Source organism: Spermophilus citellus (genome assembly GCF_964194105.1).
Source record: "Spermophilus citellus genome assembly, chromosome: 16".
NCBI lineage: Eukaryota > Metazoa > Chordata > Mammalia > Rodentia > Sciuridae > Spermophilus > Spermophilus citellus.
The window spans coordinates 82,846,665-82,866,413 of NC_138196.1; the positions used below are offsets into that span (position 1 = coordinate 82,846,665).

Below are 19,749 nucleotides of genomic sequence, written 5' to 3' on the forward strand. Positions count from 1 at the left end.
TCCAGCCCACAGGCTGCTCCTTCCAAACTTGGGGGCTGTACGACCGGCACCTTCCCTCACACCTCTCAAATTACTAAAAACAGTGAAGGAGGGTGGGTGGGCCACAAGTCTCAGTGAGGCCACACTGAAGGCAGTGCAGACTCAGGGTTCCCAGGCACCTCAGACCACAGCAGTGTTTCCCAAAGCGTGCCACCTGCATGCAGGTGGACTAGACAGCTGTGCACTTGTTTTAGGTGACTTTCTGCTTATGGTAAGTCATCTTGGTTTTTAAGACATACATTTTTTTAAAAAATAATGTTAGGTGATATCAAGAAAAATAATAGTTGAAAAACATGGTAAAACTGATGAAAAAATCCAATCAAAATGAATTATTTACAGACTTAATATATTGACAGTATGTTTGTCATCACTAATGATTTACAGTGACCAGAGGACTGGGATAAGTTTAAGAGCCACAATTCAATTTCTAATAATCATTAATACTGTTGTTACTACTTATGGGCAAGATCTGTAAGGGGTAGTCTAGTTCTTTGCCTGGCTGACGTTTGCAGGGCTAAAGGTTCGTGAAATACTAGTGCCAGAAAGGCACATGGATGCACAGATTGACTGAACGGAAAGGCCCAACGATCATCTAGTCTAATGCCTCTGTTTAGATATGTACTTGGATAGGACACACAGACAGTTGTGACACACAGGGTAGCCCTGCAGAGGTGGGGATCTCGGATGATACTCCTTCCACTCAGGCACTGTGCCCGCAGCGCTGGTGACTTTTCAGTGTCCACATGACCTTCTTGTGACATACATAATCTTTAGGAACTGAGATTAGAAAGACAAATGGCATAGCTTTATCACTATCAAAATCATTTTTAGAAAACCAAAGGCCAAATGTTCTTTCTGATATGTGGATGCTAATCACAATGCGGGGTTGGGGAAGGAAGAACAGAAGAATTTTGGAGCAGACAAAGGGGAATGAAGGAGGGGGAGTGAGAATAGGAAAGGTAGTAGAAATGAATTTGACATTACTTTCCTACGTGCATACATGATTACATGACCAACATCACGTACAACCAGAATGGGAAGTTATACTCCATATACATGTGTCAAAATACATTCTACTATCATATATAATAAGAGTAAAAAAGTGATTTTTAGATTGATTTTCAGGGGTTTATCTCACATTGCGACTGCTGGGCACCAAGTCTATGAGACAGTACTGGTTAAAGGGGTCTATATTAAAAGAAAGGAAGGAAGGTGGGTGTTTCAGAGTCAAAGATCTGGGTTTGAACTCTTCCACTTGGATGACAGGCCAGGCATGTGACAGGCCAGGCATAGTATGCCTACATTTAATGCAATTTGCCCATTGGAAATGGGAAGTGATACCCCCATATACACAAGAGGAAACTGAGGCAGAAGTGAGTAGGTAAGCTGCCAGGGTCACAGGCCAGTAAGCTAAGTGTTAACCTAAGCTAAGTGTTCATCCCTCTCACGCAGGAATACTTACCAAATAGTACTAAAAGATCAGCTGTCATATCATCATTAGGATCAGTATTCCAACATAAACAGCTCACACTACCCCAAGGTCCACCTCAACTGCTCCTTCTCAAGCAGAGCATTTCGTGAGCACCATGCCTGAAATAATGCCTCCTTCTGGATTCCCGGGTACCCTGTGCTGTGACACTCGTGTTCCACTTCTGTGGCTAGCATGACACATATGTGTACCTGGCATGTGTCACGTGTAACCCTGGCGAATGTGAGAGACTATTTAGGGCTGTGACAACCTCTTGTTACTTTATAACTCACATGGCATCTGCACAGAGTGCCTTGGCAGAACAGAAACGCAAAACCGTGAGGGATGTCACTAGGGCTAGGGAAACGGTGTTTCTAAAGCGCCTACCCTCAGTGGCAATCCGGCCCCAAAGGCCCTTCATTAAGGAGTGTGTCCTCTCCCTTCAGCTTCCTAGAGAAGAAGGTGCTGGACATGGAGGACAAGCACACGCTGCAGCTGCGGTCCATGCGGGAGGAGAAGGACCAGCTGCGGGTGCTGGTGTCCCAGCAGAGCTCCGTCATCCAGGAGCTGGAGAAGCAGCTCGTCACCGCCACTGTCAACAACTCGGCCCTCCAAAAGCAGCAGCGTGACCTGATGGAGACGGTGCACAACCTGCTGACCATGGTGTCGGCGTCCGGCCGTAAGTGCGGCCCACACCCCCTCTCCGGGTGTCGGCACCCCTCATAGCCCTAGCACACTCCTTCAGAAGAGGCACCTTTCTCACGTATTTCATATGAAAGCTTGATCGGGTCTCAACGTAGAGCCAAGGAGAAAGGGAGGAGGCAGAGAAGAGGTAGGCGAGATACGTGTCATCCCCACTATCAGGAGGCAGAGCACCCAACACACTTCAGAGTGAGGGTGCACAGGGCCTGTTTTGCCCGAGATGAGCCTGGCAAGTTACTACACCACAGCGGATCTCTGTTTCTCTGGGATTTAAATGGGAACACATAACCAGACCCACAATCACCTGTGGAGACTAATAAGATGATCCTTTGAGTGACAGGCACTGAGGAGGTGCCAGCTCCCCTTTCCTCGTCCCGTCCTGCAATACACTTCACCTTCCTTACTCCCCAGCCCTTCAGCTGCAGGGGCACAGGAACTCAGGTCATTAACTGAAGATATATATATATATATATAATCTCTGGGACATTCTGAGCTTTTTTTCCTGAATGAATTTGACCTGGTTCTTTGTGGCTCATCTTGTGATGGTCTTAACTCAGGCTCTTTTGACTCAATGCCCTTTGCATGTGAGTCGTGAATTCACACATGAGGATAGTATGTCTGAATCCATAAAAGAAATCTGTTCCCACATTTTACTTGAGTCCTGCAGTTACTCCAGTTTCGACAGTCACTAGCAGAGGGTTTATTTCAGCGGGTGCCCAGTCGCAGGACAGAGAGGCAGGATGCCGACGCGAGAGCTGGCGACTCTGGGCTGCCAGCTGCAGCTCACGCTTCCAACTGCAGTTCTACTCTCTCACAATTTGGGAAAATCACATTTTCTTCACATTCTTAGAAAAAGCAAAGGTAGTCAGTCACCTAACACCGCAGGGACCAGACAGTATGTGTCACCAGCTTTGATGAGTTGAAGGAGAGAAAGCCACCTGGCTCAGATCCTGGCAGAAAACCAGGAGCAGCAGAGGCTCCTCCTCTCAGGGGCTCCACAGCCAGGGCCGCCTCTGTGCCTCAGGGGATGCGGAGAGCTCTGCTCCCTCCACAGGGCTCCTCAACGACAGACCACCTTTTTTTTTTTTTTTTTTAATGTGGCAGAAATGTGAATGTTGACAGAATTGAAATTTGAAGAATGTCATAGTCCTAGAAATTTTAGGCTTAGTAGAGAAATTCAAAACATGCAGGTAAACATTACGTCCTTCAAAATACTAGCTGTCCACGGTACAGCTGCTAAAAGTCCAAAGACTACTAAATATCTCCCATGTGGTATTCTAAAAACAAATTAGGCTTAGCCGTGTGTGTGTGTGTGTGTGTGTGTGTGTGTGTGTGTGTGTGTAAAGGGGAAAAACACACACTATGGCCCCAGTGGAAAAATGGCCTAAGGGACATGCAGAGGCCCTGAGAAGGAGCACTCTCAGGGTCCTTCTCTTACTTATGTATAATAAATTTTACCCGACTGTACTCAAGATGAGAAATTTTCAAAAAGCATAGATTCTGGGCTGTGAAATACCTGCGTCACATGCACTTGATAATACAAAAGTAAGGATGATTTCAGAATTCACAGGAAAACAGGTGACTTTTTTAGAAAAGCTAAAACCTAGCATATATCCTTTTTATTATAAAAATTCAAATGTAATAAGTCACCAAATGATTGGTTCTTGAAATAACAAGTTTTATCTTTTTGTAAATTCTATTTAAATGCTTTTTTTTGTTTTGTTTTTTAACACAGCTAAGAACACTATTGTTGATAAAGAGGAACGTAATATTTTCAGAGACTGTGCTGAAGTATTCAAATCCGGACTCACCACTTCTGGCGTCTACACGCTGACGTTTCCCAATTCCACAGAAGAGAGAAAGGTAAGGCATCAGTTGCCCCCACGCCTGCCTGGCTGTGGGGCCTTGTGGGCTGAGGACTCCCCAGCAGAACCCTGCCCCAGGGCCCTCTGCAGCCCACGCCCTGTAATAAGGGGCTATGAGTAGACTGGGCCACTGTGTACTAATAGAATAGACGGTCCATGTCATCCTCCACAGGAGATGTTGTACTTGAACATGGCTGCTTTCCTTGGAGGCCAGGATCATTTCATTGATTTTATAGAAAATCTCTTACAAAACCTGAGTCTACATAATCATAGTTTGTCTTCTGATCATTTTTTCAAGCAATGTTTGTGTTCCATGAAGGAAGAAGGAAGAGGCTCATTCACGCATGCACAGTGATTCTCTGAGCCAATGTTTACACACATTTCCCATCTTATTAGAGTAGACATGTGCACCAGAGGTTTAATAAAATTAGGAATTTTTACTGAGGCGGACGGTCACCTTGAGCCCAGGAATGGGAGACCCAGGGAGCACAGAGGCTGGGTTTCAACAGAAGTAAAGGCCCAGTGACGTGTACTGCACTGCCACGGAATTCTGGGGAGATGCTCTCCTTTCTCTAACCCGCGAGTGTGGTGCCATTGGTACTTCTGCCCTGCTGTGATCAATCACTATTGCCCTGCGCCATCGGTACAAATGCCACCCTGAGCCACAGGCCAAGGGCACCTCCGTGTCACCACTGAAGTAGCTTCACTCTTTGGACTTGCTGACAGGTGCCCAGACGTTCAGGTCTGCAGTCCACAGAGATGGGGGGGTCATCTGTGGCCCCTCCTAACACAGTCTGGAAGAGCCCAGAGAGCAACCGCTTTTCTTACCGAGTGCAGGTGTGTTCCACTACCACCTAGGAAGCAGCGCCATCAGCATCTTGCCACAGGCCAAGGAGGCTCACAGCTGAACACAGCCACCCTTCCATATTCTGATTACAGACCTAGCGCGTCTCCCGAAGCCGCTCTGGGAGATTCTGAGTCTTAACTGTGAGAAGAAAACCACTTTCTTGGGAAATATTTCAGTGTGGCTTCTTTTAGGGATGGAGATACGCATGAGGTACGATGACACTACAGGAGAATCAGTGTGAAGTTAAGTCGACACTCGATGGTTGTATACACTAAATGTGTACCAATGTGGCTGCACCTAAAGGTAGACGCTGCATACTGAAACACCTTTCCAGAAAACCCACTTAATACTGGAGCAGAATGGACGTCTGACAGGCTTCTGGAAGTATATTCTTTTTGAACCCATCATTATCCTCGGTATTTAACATAGTATCAAAGAAAAACACAGGCTTTAAAGGTTTAAAGATGTGGAATTTGAAACAGTAACATAAACCTTGATTATGAATTTAAAGATAAATACTGTGCTATTTAAGATAATTCTTTCCAAAGAAATCTCTAATTCATTCATGCTGCTTTAAATCAACCTTGAAAATGAGTTAATGTCCCCAGCGGCCTAGAAGCAATGCATCAAGGGAGAAAACAAACACAAAACAGCCTGCTACAGATGAAGAAGCCATCAACGCTAGGCTAAGCCTGTAAATCCCCTCTGTGATCGGTCTGCATGACAAGTCTTCTCCTGTGATTGCTCCTCACCAGAGGCTTGCATGTTCTTGGCCTAGTGATAATGGGGACAGGAACGTCCAGGAGGACAGAGAATGCGGGCTGATCATGCAGATCCCGGGAACAGCACTGAGGGCACAGCCCCATCCTGCTGCTGTAGGAATGTTCTTCTGGCTTGGCTCAGTGTTTGCAGCATGCACGACACCCCACCCCCCCCACTGCCCCCCACCCCCAAAACGCTCTGCAGAAAGATGAAAACATTGAGCACACTGGGATTATGTGTCAGGTCGTGGTTGGAAACATAAGGATTTATATCCCCTCTAAATATCTGCAGTAAAAATAAATCCATTTACACGGCAAGAAACAATAATCTTTCAAAACCTCAACTTTCCCATCTTTAAAATAAATGGTCTAGATTTAGTTACCTCTGAATTCCCTCCCAGATTTAAGACTTTATAATTCACCATCTGATCTGGGGAGACAGACAGACTTGGGTTTAAATTCCAGCCCTGCCCATCCAAGGCTCAGACCAAATCATTTCACCTCTCTGAGCTGTTTCCTAATCTGCCACATGATGACAACACGCAGCCCTGGAGAAGTGCAGGACCCTGAAATAAAAAGTGGGGGTTTCCCCCAGGACCGGATGGATACACAGCCAAGCTCTACAAGACCTTTAAAGAAGAATTAATACCAATACTCCTCAAATTATTTCATGAAATAGAAAAAGAGGAAACACTTCCAAACTCATTCTATGAGGCCAATACCACCCTGATTCTAAAACCACACAAAGACACTTTAAAGAAAGGAAACTTCAGACCAATATCTAATGAACATAGATGCAAAAATCCTCGATAAAATTCTGGCAAATTGAATATAAAAACGTATCAAAAAAGATTGTGCATCATGACTGAGTGGGGTTCATTCCAGGGATGCAAGGTTGGCTCAACATATGGAAATCAATAAATGTAATTCAGCACATCAATAGACTTAAACATAAGAACCATATGATCATCTCAATAGATGCAGAAAAAGCATTTGACAAAATACAGCCCCCCAAAACACTAGAAAAATTAGGGATAACAGGAACATATCTCAACATCGTAAAAGCTACCTATGCTAAACTCCAGGCCAACATCATTCTAAATGGAGAAAAATCGAAAGCATTCCCTCTAAAAACTGGAACAAAACAGGGATGCCCTCTTTCACCACTTCTATTTAACATAGTTCTTGAAACACTGGCCAGACAATTAGACAGATGAAAGAAATTAAAGGGATACAGATAGGTTAAGAAGAACTTAAACTAGCACTATTTTCTGACAATATGATTCTATACCTAGAGGACCCAAAAAGCTTCACCAGAAAACTTCTAGACCTAGAAAATGCCAGCAAAGTAGCAGGATACAAAACCAACACCCATAAATCAAATGCAATTCTGTATATCAGTGATATATTCTCTGAAAGGAAAACTACCCCATTTACAATAGCCTCAAAAAAAAAAAAAAAAAAAAAAAAAAACAGGGCTGGGGATGTGGCTCAAGCGGTAGCGCGCTCGCCTGGCATGCGTGCGGCCTGGGTTCGATCCTCAGCACCACATACCAACAAAGATGTTGTGTCCGCCGAGAACTAAAAAATAAATATTAAAAACAAACAAACAAACAAACAAAAAAACACCTCGGGAATCAACCTAATGAAAGACGTGAAAGACCTCTCCAATGAAAACTATAGAACGCTAAAGAAAGAAATTTAAAAAAAACTTGGAAGATAGAAAGATCTACCTTGTTCTTGGATAGGCAGAATTAATATTATCAAAATGATTATACTACCAAAAGTGGATCAAGGACCTAGGAATTAAACCAGAGACACTACGTCTGCTAGAAAAAAAAAAAACAACGTAAGCCCAAATCTCCATCATGTCGGATTAAGCCCTCCCAACTTCCTCAATAAGACTCCTATAGCACGATAATTAATATCAAGAATCAATAAATAGGAAGGATTCAAACTAAAAAGCTTCTTCTCATCAAAAGAAACAATCAGTGAGGTGAATCAAGAGCCTACTAATTGGGAACAAATTCTTACCACACACATGACATACAATCAATCAACAATTATATTAAAAATGTTCAACATCTCTAGCAATTAGAGAAATGCAAATCAAAACTCTAAGATTTCATCTCACTCCAGTCAGAATGGCAGTTATTAAGAATACAAACAACAATAAGTGTTGGCGAGGATGTGGGGAAAAGGTACACTCATACATTGCTGGTGGGACTGCAAATTGGTGCAACCACTCTGAAAAGCAGTATGGAGAATCCTTGGAAAACTGGGAATGGAACCACATTTGACCTAGTTATCCCACTCCTTGGTCTAAACCCAAAGGACTTAAAAATAGCATACTGTAGTGATGCAGCCACTTCAATATTTATAGCAGCACAATTCACAACAGCTAAACTGTGGAACCAACCTAGAAGCCCTTCAGCAGATGAATGGATAAAGAAGATGTGGCTATATACACAATGGAATATTATTCAGCATTAAAAGAGAATAAAATCATGGCATTTGCAGGCAAATGGATGAAGCTGGAGAATACAACATTAAGTGAAATTAGCCAAGCCCAAAAAACCAAATGCCAAATGATTTCTCTGATTTAAGGATGCTAATCCATAATATGCTATGGGGGTGGGGAATGCGAGGATTAAATGAATTCTAGATAGGGCAAAGGGGAAAAGGGGAGGGAGGGGGCAAAGGGGTAGGGAAGTTGGTGGAATGAGATGGCCATCATTACCCTAAGTACATGTAAGAAGACACAGAGGATGTGACTCTACTCTGTATACAACCAGAGATATGAAAAATTGTGCTCTATGTGTAATGTGAATTGTAATGCATTCTGTTGTCATATATAACAAATCAAAATTTTTTTAAAAAGTGGGGGCTTCCCCCAAAGAACATGGGACAGCTCTGCATAGCAGAGTACCCAATCTTGCCCTGGGTTATTTAATTCAAGAAATGAATTTTCAATAGCTCTTTGGACAGCTCTTCTTCCAAAAGGCCCAAGTACTGCAACTTTAATTTTTGAAATTTAATTAGTTTTCTGTAGAAGATAGACTCGGCAACAGGGCATTTATCAGGAGCACGAAGACAGTGCACCCGCACACCGACGGAAGCAGGCTGCCATGTGTGGACTGGCAAGGGAGAGGGCATCGCCAGCCAGCACTGTGCTTTTCCAGTCCTGATACAGTCTGTTCATTATCCCCCGCGTGTCTCCTGGCTCTGTGGACAGCCGAACACGCCCTCTGCATGTTTAATGACCAATTTCACCCAAATACATCTGTTTTTACAAATCCTTTGATTTTTAACAAATCTAGATGAAGTATTAAAAAAATGTTCCAAGAAGCTGATGGTGACGACTAAAGGAGTCAGAAAGATGGTGACGTGGATCAAGGCGATTGTGCAGACTTGACTCCCGTGGAGTCTTCTCCACAGGAGAGAGGGCACATCCTTAGGTGTCACTAGTTACATGGTGCCTCTTGGCACTGAAGAGTCGAAGGTTCCAGAATGAGGGCAGGCCCACTGAGAGCCATGCTAATGCTTCCCCCCACCACCAAGCCCTTAGGTGCCAGAGGACTGACCACTGTGTACACACATTCCTCACACCAGCGTGCTCACTCACCTACTTATTCCCTGGATCTGCAAAGCCCGTGGGCAGAATGGAGCAGCACTGTTCACTTTGTTGACCACAGGCAAATCAGGAGGCAGTGTGACTCATGAGCCGATTTCCAGTTGAGCCGAACAGAGGGACTTTTGGCCTATTAACAAAGGGTCGAGCTTCTCTGTGTTTGGCAGCATGATGCAATGTAAATACATTATGCAGGAATTAAAGGGGCCTCTTCAGACCCTGTATGCTATGGTGCAGCTGCCTGCCTTGATCAGTCCATCAATTTCAACTGATCTTTTGGAAATGCAGAACGTATCTCAGCAGTCGTGCAGGGTTAGGGTCTGGCACAGTGCTGGAAGAGGGGAGTGGGATTCCCGTGACAATTAATGAAGTCACATCAATACAATGTGATAATAAGGGGATTCCTTTAGCAGATCCAATTTTTAGAGTTGATTAATCCATGGAAATAATTTTCTTACCCATATTTGTGATTTTCTTTCATGGCACCTATCTTTCCCAAGGTTCACTAGAGAGGGCAACTTGAACCTGTGACCTTTGTAGAGGTATAGGACTGTGAGGGAGAAAAGCCCTTGCAGAACAGGGTGGCTCAGTCACAGTTCTCTGGCTCCATGGGGATGATGTACAGGCAGCCGGCTTGGCTTCCAGGCTCCAGCTTCCTCACATGTACAACACAGGAGCAGGACCAGGGGCTCCTTGGTTCTCATTTAGCTCTCACCCCTAGATCCTAACTCGAAAATACAGCTCCCACTTAAGCTTACCCTGCCCAAACTGGCTCCCTTACTCTCCAAAAGACCATGGAAAACAACAAAGGAAGAATGTTGATAATTGTTCTTGAACTTTAATATTTTTTACCTCGTATGCTGTAAAGAAATCATCTTACTTTTGGAAAAATTTTTCTTATTGTCCTAGTATAATCTCATTATTGAAAACTGTTTATGTAATCTTATTTTAAGGGGTTTTAATTTCATAATAAAACTCCAGCTGAGTTGAAATTGAGCATGCATGCACTTAGCCCAAGAAAGAATTCTATGTTCTGGACAAAGTTTAAACCCACTGAGCCAGCTCAAAGGCAGAAACAAAGAGTGTCAGGAAGAAAAATACCATGGGTGATGTGCATAGCGCAGAGAGGCCTGAACCCGGGGGCCCGGCCGCCTGGCCAGGCTCTGGCTCACTGGTGCCCCAGGGGAAACCTGGTTCTTACTGCACACAGAGGCAGCCTCAGCTCCAGCAAGGACGCAGCAGGGTCCAGGGACTCTTCAGTGGAAGAGCATCCCCTTGGCCAACTGCACAGGGAGGGCAGGGACAGGCAAGCACTGCCAATGTCGCAAGGCTGAGGACACAAGTTGAGGGTTCTGGACCTGCTGAAGCTGTGGATGGAGGGCCATCTGCTGGAATGCCTCATTCACAAAGAATCTCTCAGGAAACTGTATGGGGGTCATCTAAGGGCTAAGATTCACCCCATCCTTCTCCCAGAGACCCTGTGGACGCAGCTCCCAGCAGGTGTCCACACTTCTGTTTCCGGGATGGAGTCCCAGGTTCCTGGTGTGACTGTGCCCTTCCCTTTCACAGGCCTACTGCGACATGGACACCAGTGGCGGGGGGTGGACCGTCATCCAGCGCCGCAAGGATGGCAGTGTCGACTTCCAGAGGTCGTGGAAAGAGTACAAAATGGTACGCATGTCCCTTAAAGCAGCTTGAAAGAAGTGATTTCCTCTGTGCATACTAGCTTTCAAGGTCCTCAGAGCCTTAGTTGCAACCCAAAACCAACCAATGACTTTGAGGCAGACTTTCAGGAAAGATTCTTTCCAGGGGTGCTGCTGTCTCCCCATTCAGGAGTAGTCGGGTCCACCCAAGTGAGGCTGCGTTTGCTCTCAGGCCAGCCCCAAGCGAGCAGCAGTACCATGTGCTGACCCGGGTAGGTGCACCTGAGGTGCTCCTCGAGTGTCCCTGGTTGTGCTACTTGTGTCACTACTGGCTTTCTTCCAGAAACACCTTAGCTCCTTAAAACTGATGTTTTAAAAATCCACTGTCCTCTAAGAAAGGTTCTGCGTCTGTGCAGCACAGGGAGCGGGGTGGCTCTGCTGATTGGCAGGTTGTCCAAGGGAAAGAGATACACTGTTGATTTCAAGTACACAATGAGAAACTTCCTGAAGTGAATGAACTCTGCTTGGGCCCAGGGCTTTGGCGACCCCTCCGGAGAGTACTGGCTGGGGAACGAGCTGGTCTCACAGCTGACGAACCGGCAGCGCTACCTGCTCAGAATACACCTGCGGGACTGGGAGGGCGGCGAGGCGTACTCGCTGTACGAGCACTTCTACCTGTCCAGCGAGGAGCTCAACTACAGGTAAGCCCTTGGGATCGGAAAGAACTGGGGGATGTTCTTATTCCAGAACCTGAGATCCACGTTGAACTAGCCATGATTTAGACACAGACCACCTCTGACTCATTACTGTCTTTAGTTAAGTTTCCCAGTTTTCAAATCTAACTTTGTTATGACAATACTAGAGAAACTTTTTGGAATTTTTTGGTTGTGCTTCCTGTGTATCTTCAGAGACCAGACCCTCCAGGGCGGATGGTGGTGTCCACACCCACCCAAACAATAAGTGAATGCTGAGTGTCCCTATGATGACATGTAACGTGGCTATCGTGACAGATGGATACCTGGGACTATGTTGTTTTCTCCCAAAGGATATTAATATTTTTTTTTGAAGTTTAAACACATCTAAATGTTGTGTTCAATTTCAAATTTGGGGTTACTTGACAAGTTTAAAATGAGGTGGATGTTTACTAGGCTTCCTCTTTTCTCTAAAGTACATCTTATCCACAGCACCCCTTTAATACTTGTGCTGTCTCCACACATTTGGTGGCAAAAATCTTAAATGTTCCAATGAGGTGTGGAAACTTGACCAGGATTCTGGCTCTGAGTGCCAGCAGGCAAGACCGGGCAGCTCAGGGGCCTGACGTGGTGCAGGAGCAGCTCAGGAGCAGAGGCACCCCCCAGGCACTCCCTGTGCAGTGTATGTGGCAGGGAGCCACTGGGAGGATGTGGGACAGTGGACTGGTGGCACCCAAGGAACACATATGAGAAAAGCCGTCACCAATGCCACCCCATAGCAGCGCAAAGAGCGCAGGCTCCTGGGGTTTGGTAACCATGGGGCATCTACTGTGAGGCCACAGCAGCAAATGGAGCCCAAAAGAGCATCAGACAGCAGTTCTCACCTGGCCTGCAGTTGTTCATTGATGCCTAACCCCTGCAGGCCTGGGGTCGCTTCCTAGGGAGCTGGCTGCAAGCCCAGGTACCTGACCAGACCCCTGGAAGTGATACGACGCCCAGGGCGCCCTGCTCTAAGGCAGCGGACCCGAATTCAGAAGCATGCCTTGAGAGCAGATAAACACGGTGTGACTTTTAAAAAGTCCATGGAGCGCAGTCCATCAATTCTCATTAGAGAGCAGGCTCCCTTGGAGATAAACAGAGATAGTGTCTGGGCCTCCCGTGGGTCCCACTCAACTGCAAAGGCATCAGAACGTCCATGCGTTCAGAGACATGAGTGGTCAGTCCTTGTGTTACCTCCAAGTTAAATATTTTTTCAACTGGCAACAGTTAGGAATCTACAATAGGAATTTTTTAAAAAAGAAACATAAAAATTAAGGATTAGACTGTTTGGATAAGAAGATTTTACAAAATGGGTCATTACCCTTGTATGCTGACACTGTAAAAACATTTTAAACTGGAGATGGATCTTAACAGATATTTCCTTTAGAAATGTAATCAAATTTTGGACATGCCACTCTAAAAACACACATGGGTTGAAAACTTAATATACTTGGAAATGTAAAATAGATTAAAAATTACTATCCTAAGAAACATGATGCTACTGAGAGAGGAGAATCATGATGGGATCATGAGTTTTGATGGCTGCAATGTTTCAGAATGTCAGTTGTGTATAAGCAGGTGCTTTTCCCCCATGAAGAAATGTCCCTAAGTGATGGAAAACTGTGAAGTACACATTATAAGACATGGATGAATTCATCAACAGAATGGGATTCTTTTTAACTCAAATGTATTTGTACATGAAACCTTCAGTATGGTTTAGTTTTCACCAACATCACTGCAGTTTTATGCAAACACTGAGATTTAACTGTTAAATGTTGCATTACGTCCTTATCCCACTGTCATGAAAAAATCAACAAGAACCAATTTAAAGCAATTTCCAGAGTATAGCTATTTTTATAGTCAAATTTAAAAGAAAGCAAAGTGATTGACACAGAGCTACTCAGAACCCACACCTGGGGACCTCACTGAACAGGCCCCTCACCCTGACCTTTACAGCTACACCCCTGCTAAGGCGGGCACCAGCGTGGAAACAACAGAGGAGGAGGGTGTACCTGGGGCGGGCCCCAGGGACACAACTTACTCTCGACTTTGGGCAAGTTTCTCTCTCTGAACCCTGATGGCTTCCTATGTAAGAGCAGAGGTGGCTCCCGGCTCTGGGGCTGTCAGGAGCACTCAACACACCTGCCTGCCTGCATGCCTGGGACCAGCCAACCTCCCCCTTGTCCTGGAACTCCTTGCCAACAGGAACACTTAAAAATGCTGCAGTTTCCAAGGAGGTGGTTAGCAACTGTCAGCAGGTCTCATAAAATAAGCACAACTTTGGGGCTTCAAGTATCATTCTCCTGCAACATGGCAGGGCCCTGGCCCAGGTCTTCCTGTTCCCGTATCTCCATCACTGGTTCACTCCTCCCACCGCCATGCCCATCATGGAAAGCAAGCTCTGATCTGTCCCAAACCATCAACTGGTGGGCTTTCTGAGGCAGTGACTAGGGCACCGTTATGGGAAGATTTACAAACCACACACAGTCTTCCACCTTTCCTCAGGGTCTCTTTGCATGCACAGCGATGACGATGAACGCCATACTTGTGCAATATTCTACAAGTATGTGCTGCTATCTGGTGTCCCAGTATAACATTTCCTCCTTTCTCATGGCTGAACAGGTTGACCACACCACAGTAGAGAAATGGGGCAAAGCAAGGCACATGGTTTATTTTCTATGCAGTTCTATTGATTTCTACTCCAAACTCAAGGACCATCCTTCGTCTGCTACCCTCTCTGTGCCACCCCCACCCCTACTGGAAACAATGAGTTTGAGGCTGGTCAGCGTCTTGGACTCCTTTCTGTGTGGATAGGGACTGGTGCCCCCTGGGGCTGGGGGAGGTCCCTCCATGCTGCAGCCCACTCTTCTGTTTATCTGAAAGCAGCAGGAAAATCAATTACAGGGCCCTTCAGTCCCTGTTGATGCTTGTGCAAGTGATATGTGTTGAAGTTTTCACAAAAACATCCCTCTTTGCTGAAGGATTTGATGATAAGTTGGTTCCTGTTTATACCAGTGCAAACTATTTTGTCCAGGGTAGGCACTGAAGTGCACTGGCCAGTCCACAGCATGCTGCTGTAGAATGGAATTCTTCACTATGAGAAATTTTCCACTACGGTAAACTAAGGACCCGAGCCAATTACGGTTTTTATTTTTTCCTTTTGCATGCTTACAGGATTCACCTTAAAGGACTTTCAGGCACAGCCGGCAAAATAAGCAGCATTAGCCAGCCAGGAAATGACTTTAGCACAAAGGATGCGGACAACGACAAATGTATCTGCAAATGCTCGCAAATGCTGACAGGAGGTAGGGCGACTCTTCTGTATGGGCAAGGGACACTTTGAAAGTGCAAAAGCCTGGCAGCTGGGACTCCAAATGTGACTAGTAACAATGTCCAAAATTTCATAAATAGACATACTACCTTGATATAGGCAAATTTGCTTTTCACTCTTTTAGACGGTTAGTTTGGAGTAAGAATGCAGGGCTGGAAGGGCTGGCAGTTGACAGCTGGGGGGCCTCAGTATTCTCTGAGCTTTCCCGAGTGTGCTCTTGCTGCACATCAGACGTCACAGAGATGCCCAAGTCCCATTTCGCTTTATTTCTAGTCATCAACAATGTTTGAACAAGGAATTTTCAGTTGTCTTTATTGGTGAGAATTTCACTAGAATAATAGCAAAGACTTATGAACACAAAGAAACTATCAACCCATTTTATTAGTGCCTCAGATGTAAATGAGTGAGTGTTCACTTTAAATCAAGGCCTTTCTTGTTTTCCACCTTTTGTGTCAGATTGCTTTAAAAACGGAAACGGAAGCCATCCCCAGGAGCCAAAGGCTGTTGCAGCCGTCACTTAGATAGCAGATTGGTATTCAGAGCCACTTAAGAGTGCAGTGATGGGGACCAACTGTTAGAAAGCTCACCCTTCTGATTTTTGAAGGTTTAGAAATTGAATAACGGGAGCCAGTTGGTAGTGACTGAGATAGGGGAGAAGTGTGACAAACGCTGTCAAGTTCCTTCTTAAAAACACTAAAATAGCACCAAGAGTTCTGCCAACAGTGCACACAGAAATTGGCAGGGACTAATTCGTGAGAACATAAACTGAATGAGCAAAAATGGACTCACTACACTCAGGAAAGGCAAAGGCAAGAGCGGTGGCCAACCGCTTCTCAGGACAAGGGACACGAGACCAGCGGCGCTCAGCCCAGCCTATGCCGTTCGGCTCCTAAGGGACCATTCGTAGTCAAAAGGAGGGTGTTTTTATGGAAATAAAGTGAAACCCAGTAGTTTCTGTAAGTCCAAACTTCATGTCTTTACCACCTCAAGAACTCGGCCCCTGAGGTGGCAGTTGCTGCCTGGTAACACTGAACGTCCCCCAGCTCGGAGGCTTTAAGGAAAGACGGTCACTGCTGCCCCGCTTGTTAGACCTGTTTCTGTGGGGCTTTCCAGAACTCCCACAGGCCCAATGGCTACTCAAGAGCAGGGAAGTCACATAAACGACCAAGGAAACAGTATATTTTTTTATACAAATAGAGATTTAGGGGCTGGGAGGGGAAATACAGGAGAGATGGGAGAAGAAAGGCAGCCCAAGGTGACAGTGGGGTGGGGTCAGACTATGAAGGGGCCAACTTGCACCTAGTGGTCTGGCCATGAAGAAGCTGTGGCTTAATGTGCAGCCAGATATCTGCTTGGGTGTGATTTCCGTAGAGGGGCAGATGGTGGGCTCTGGGGGGGGGCACATCTGTCACTCTGCAATATCACAAGGATTCCGGGAACATACAAGCTTCCCATCACATTTCCATTAATCTGAGGCATCTCAAGGAACAGAATCCACAGCAGGAAGTCAGTCAGGCGCTAGGGAGATAAGTAGCACTCACATCCAATGTGTATACGTTAAAGATATGTTTTGCATTAGAATTCTTTAAAGGAATAAAATGTTACAGATAAGTCAAAGGCCACCCCATGGATACCCCCCCCCACCTTCCGCTGGGGGATCCCCGAGTTGAGGTTCACTTGCTTCATCTATTTTACCAAGTGTGGCTTTATCAAAAATAGACATGTTATAGTTTTCTGTATTAAAAAAATTAAGACATGGTATCAAACCCAAATCTTTACACATGCAAACCAAGGTCCTTTCTTCTGGCCAGCCCTGGCCCTGGTTTGCCATTTGTGGGCCCTGCCCAGAGTGAAGGCAGGAGGGCATGCTCTGCTCGCTGTGCTCCGGCTCAGACAGCACCCACTCCCACCCTCCTTTTTAAGCAGCTGCAACAAGTCCTTTCCGTTGGGTGTTTCAGCCCCCATGCTGCTGGGAGGGATGCAGTCCTGGCCTGATGGCCATCTCAGGGTTCCTGAGGTTCCCAGGACCCTTACTTCCCAATGTACCAGGTCTCTACTGAAGCAGGTGCCCGTGGACGAGGTGCCTTTCCACGTAGCCCAAGAGGAAAGGAGTGCGAAAGCGCGTGAGAACACTTAGCTGTCAGCACTGGGACCTGGGTGTGTGGCTGGGAGCACGCTCAGCACTGTGGTGTACTATGCCCGTGAAGATGCCCAGGCCTGCTGGAAGGCCTGGGCGTGACCGCCAGTGCACGGAGCTGGCATCCCTGGGTCCTAATTCCTTCTGCGCTTTGCCTCCACAGGCTGGTGGTTTGATGCATGTGGCCCTTCCAACCTGAACGGAATGTACTATCCACAGAAGCAGAACACAAATAAATTCAATGGTATTAAGTGGTACTACTGGAAGGGGTCAGGCTACTCACTTAAGGCCACCACCATGATGATTCGACCGGCGGATTTCTAAATGCCGTATGCATACCCCAGAAAGACTGTGCTGGATTCTTCCCACAGCTAATCCCAAAGCACTGAAAGACACTGCTGCACTCCATCCCTCACCTGAGACAGCGCTGGGTGCCCACGGACCCATGCTCCAGACGACAACCTCAACGTCATCGCTGACCCGCACCGCTTAACGAGCCAAAGCAAAACCCAAACTAGCCAGGACCTGGCACTGTGGTCTGGTGGACACCTATGCAAAGATGAATTCACGGCTGAGAGAGTGACAATTCACAGATTCTGCTGTCACAACCAAGAATGTCATGCTCGAGTTCATCAGTAAATAACTGGAAAACAGAACACTTGTGCTATATAGTAGAGATAATCTTGGAACGGATCCTCTAAGCACTGTTTATGGGTTGTGTAAATATCCACGTGTCCTGAATTCAGCAACGCTATCACAATTACAAGGAAGACAAACTTCTCTAAGCCATAAAAATATACTCTATATTCAGGGATTTTCTCATTAGTGGTTATTAGCAGTTTAATATTTGGAAATAACAGTGCATTTTTACTCCTCTTAGCTACTTTAAATTTTCATTACCCAAAACAGCATATTTACTTATCTGTTGACAGCTTAGTTTTAAGTTAATGCTCAAATACATATTTCAAATTGTATGCCATTTTAGTTTCTATGAAGATTGTACTATTTTTTTTCCAGTATGGCTGTTAAATATGAAGGTATTTTAGTAATTAAATATAACTTATTAGGTGAGATGATTATGTTTAACTTTTATAATAATATTTACAATTTTGTAATTTGGTTACAAAATACCTGTGCCTTATTACAAGGAAAAGTTTGATTTTCAATGAAGAAAATTATGCACTTTACTATCTTCTCAGACTATAGGATTTTCTCAGTATTCTAATACAGACATGTACTTTCTCTTCCAGTAAGCTCTATTTTAGAAAACTGAGCTAAATTTAATTTGTGGTTTAGAAAAACATTCCATTTAAGACATTGACAAAGTTATAGACTCACCTCTGATTTTATTTAAGAAAAAATATTTGCATTAGTGTTCATCAGCAAACTGAAAAAAAAAGTGTTCTAGAATGCAAAAATAAAATCTGATGTTCATGAAATAAACAAACGTTTATAGAGCATTTAACGAACACAGCTTATGCTCACAACTGCAAAACTTTAGGTCCCACTGTTTCAGTTCCTTTTAAAGGTTTTGTAGAAGAATTAATACAATGAACATCTGAGGAATAAATTTAGGAGCAATTTCTCAGATGTTCACTTTCGAGTCCATGTTGGGAAGTTTGGATTCACCCGCGGCCAGCGTTCCTTGAGTTTGTCTCCACCTCCTACTGTTCCACCACTGCTTTTTCTTTATTCAGTTTTTCTTCCTTTGCACTCCTACCTTCCTCCAGACTTAGCCTGGGGGCCCTCACATTTCACTATGCCTTCTGAGTTAAACTGTGGGCACTGCTCCCCTCTGCCATGTCTCACTTTCCCAACGATTTAGGGGGTGAAGAACGCTCCTGAGAACTATTTCCACAACTACATTTAGGAAGGCTTTAAAAATTCAACAGGCGTATCACGGCTTTGTATCAAGTTAAAAAAAAATGTGATAATAAGAAAATTTCACAACTTCACAATACAGTAAGCTTCTGGTGTTTCAATGACTACAATGATGGATGTGGACTTGGGGAAATGGTAACAGGAAAAACCGGCAGCAACATGATTAATTTGTATCAATTTCTCAGGCAGCAGGAAAAATGGATTTCCAAAACAGACCTCACAATGTTACTCGGAGCTCTATTCTCTTATGAAAGAAATGAGAAGAATCTGTTTGCACTTTACACTTCAATTCCTAATAGTATTCAAACAAACAGTCTTGCTAGGAGGAATTTTTTTCTCTCCTTAAGAAAACATTGACAAAGTTGAAAGGAAATCAAAACAGTAATCTTAAAAATGAAAACAAAAACAATTTAACAACCCAGATAACGGCAATGGCTGGAGAGCAGAGTTCAGTTTCTTGCTATATTACCGTCAGAGGGCCGGTCAGCAAATACACAACAAATGGCAGATACAACCATCACTTATCTTCCAGATATTAATCTTTTGAAACAATAAACTGCCACAAACCAGTCAACATTCTTGAAAATAAAAGCCAACTTCTGTATAATCCTGCTTCCAAACAAGCCATAATTAACCCACTTCACTATTATCATTTTTTTAAATTAGAACTTGGAAATTTTCCATTAACTGTTTGAAATATTTAAAAGTCAGTC

The 19,749-nt window shown here is 44.8% G+C and overlaps 2 protein-coding genes across 3 annotated transcripts in view; one reads left to right on the plus strand and one right to left on the minus strand.

Annotated features, from left to right (window-relative positions):
• The window catches only part of ANGPT2 (angiopoietin 2), a 50,913-nt gene extending 32,411 nt beyond the window's left edge, over positions 1 to 18,502 (plus strand). The window contains exons 4-9 of the mRNA XM_081269249.1: positions 1,954 to 2,186; positions 3,945 to 4,072; positions 10,883 to 10,984; positions 11,491 to 11,657; positions 14,862 to 14,992; positions 17,319 to 18,502. Coding sequence (XP_081125375.1) covers positions 1,954 to 2,186; positions 3,945 to 4,072; positions 10,883 to 10,984; positions 11,491 to 11,657; positions 14,862 to 14,992; positions 17,319 to 17,479 — 922 coding nt within the window. The 3' untranslated portion in view covers positions 17,480 to 18,502. The remainder of the gene's footprint in view (positions 1 to 1,953; positions 2,187 to 3,944; positions 4,073 to 10,882; positions 10,985 to 11,490; positions 11,658 to 14,861; positions 14,993 to 17,318) is intronic.
• MCPH1 (microcephalin 1) overlaps positions 1 to 19,749 on the minus strand; it is a 200,209-nt gene that overhangs the window by 89,021 nt on the left and 91,439 nt on the right. The gene's annotated exons all lie outside the window — the stretch shown is intronic.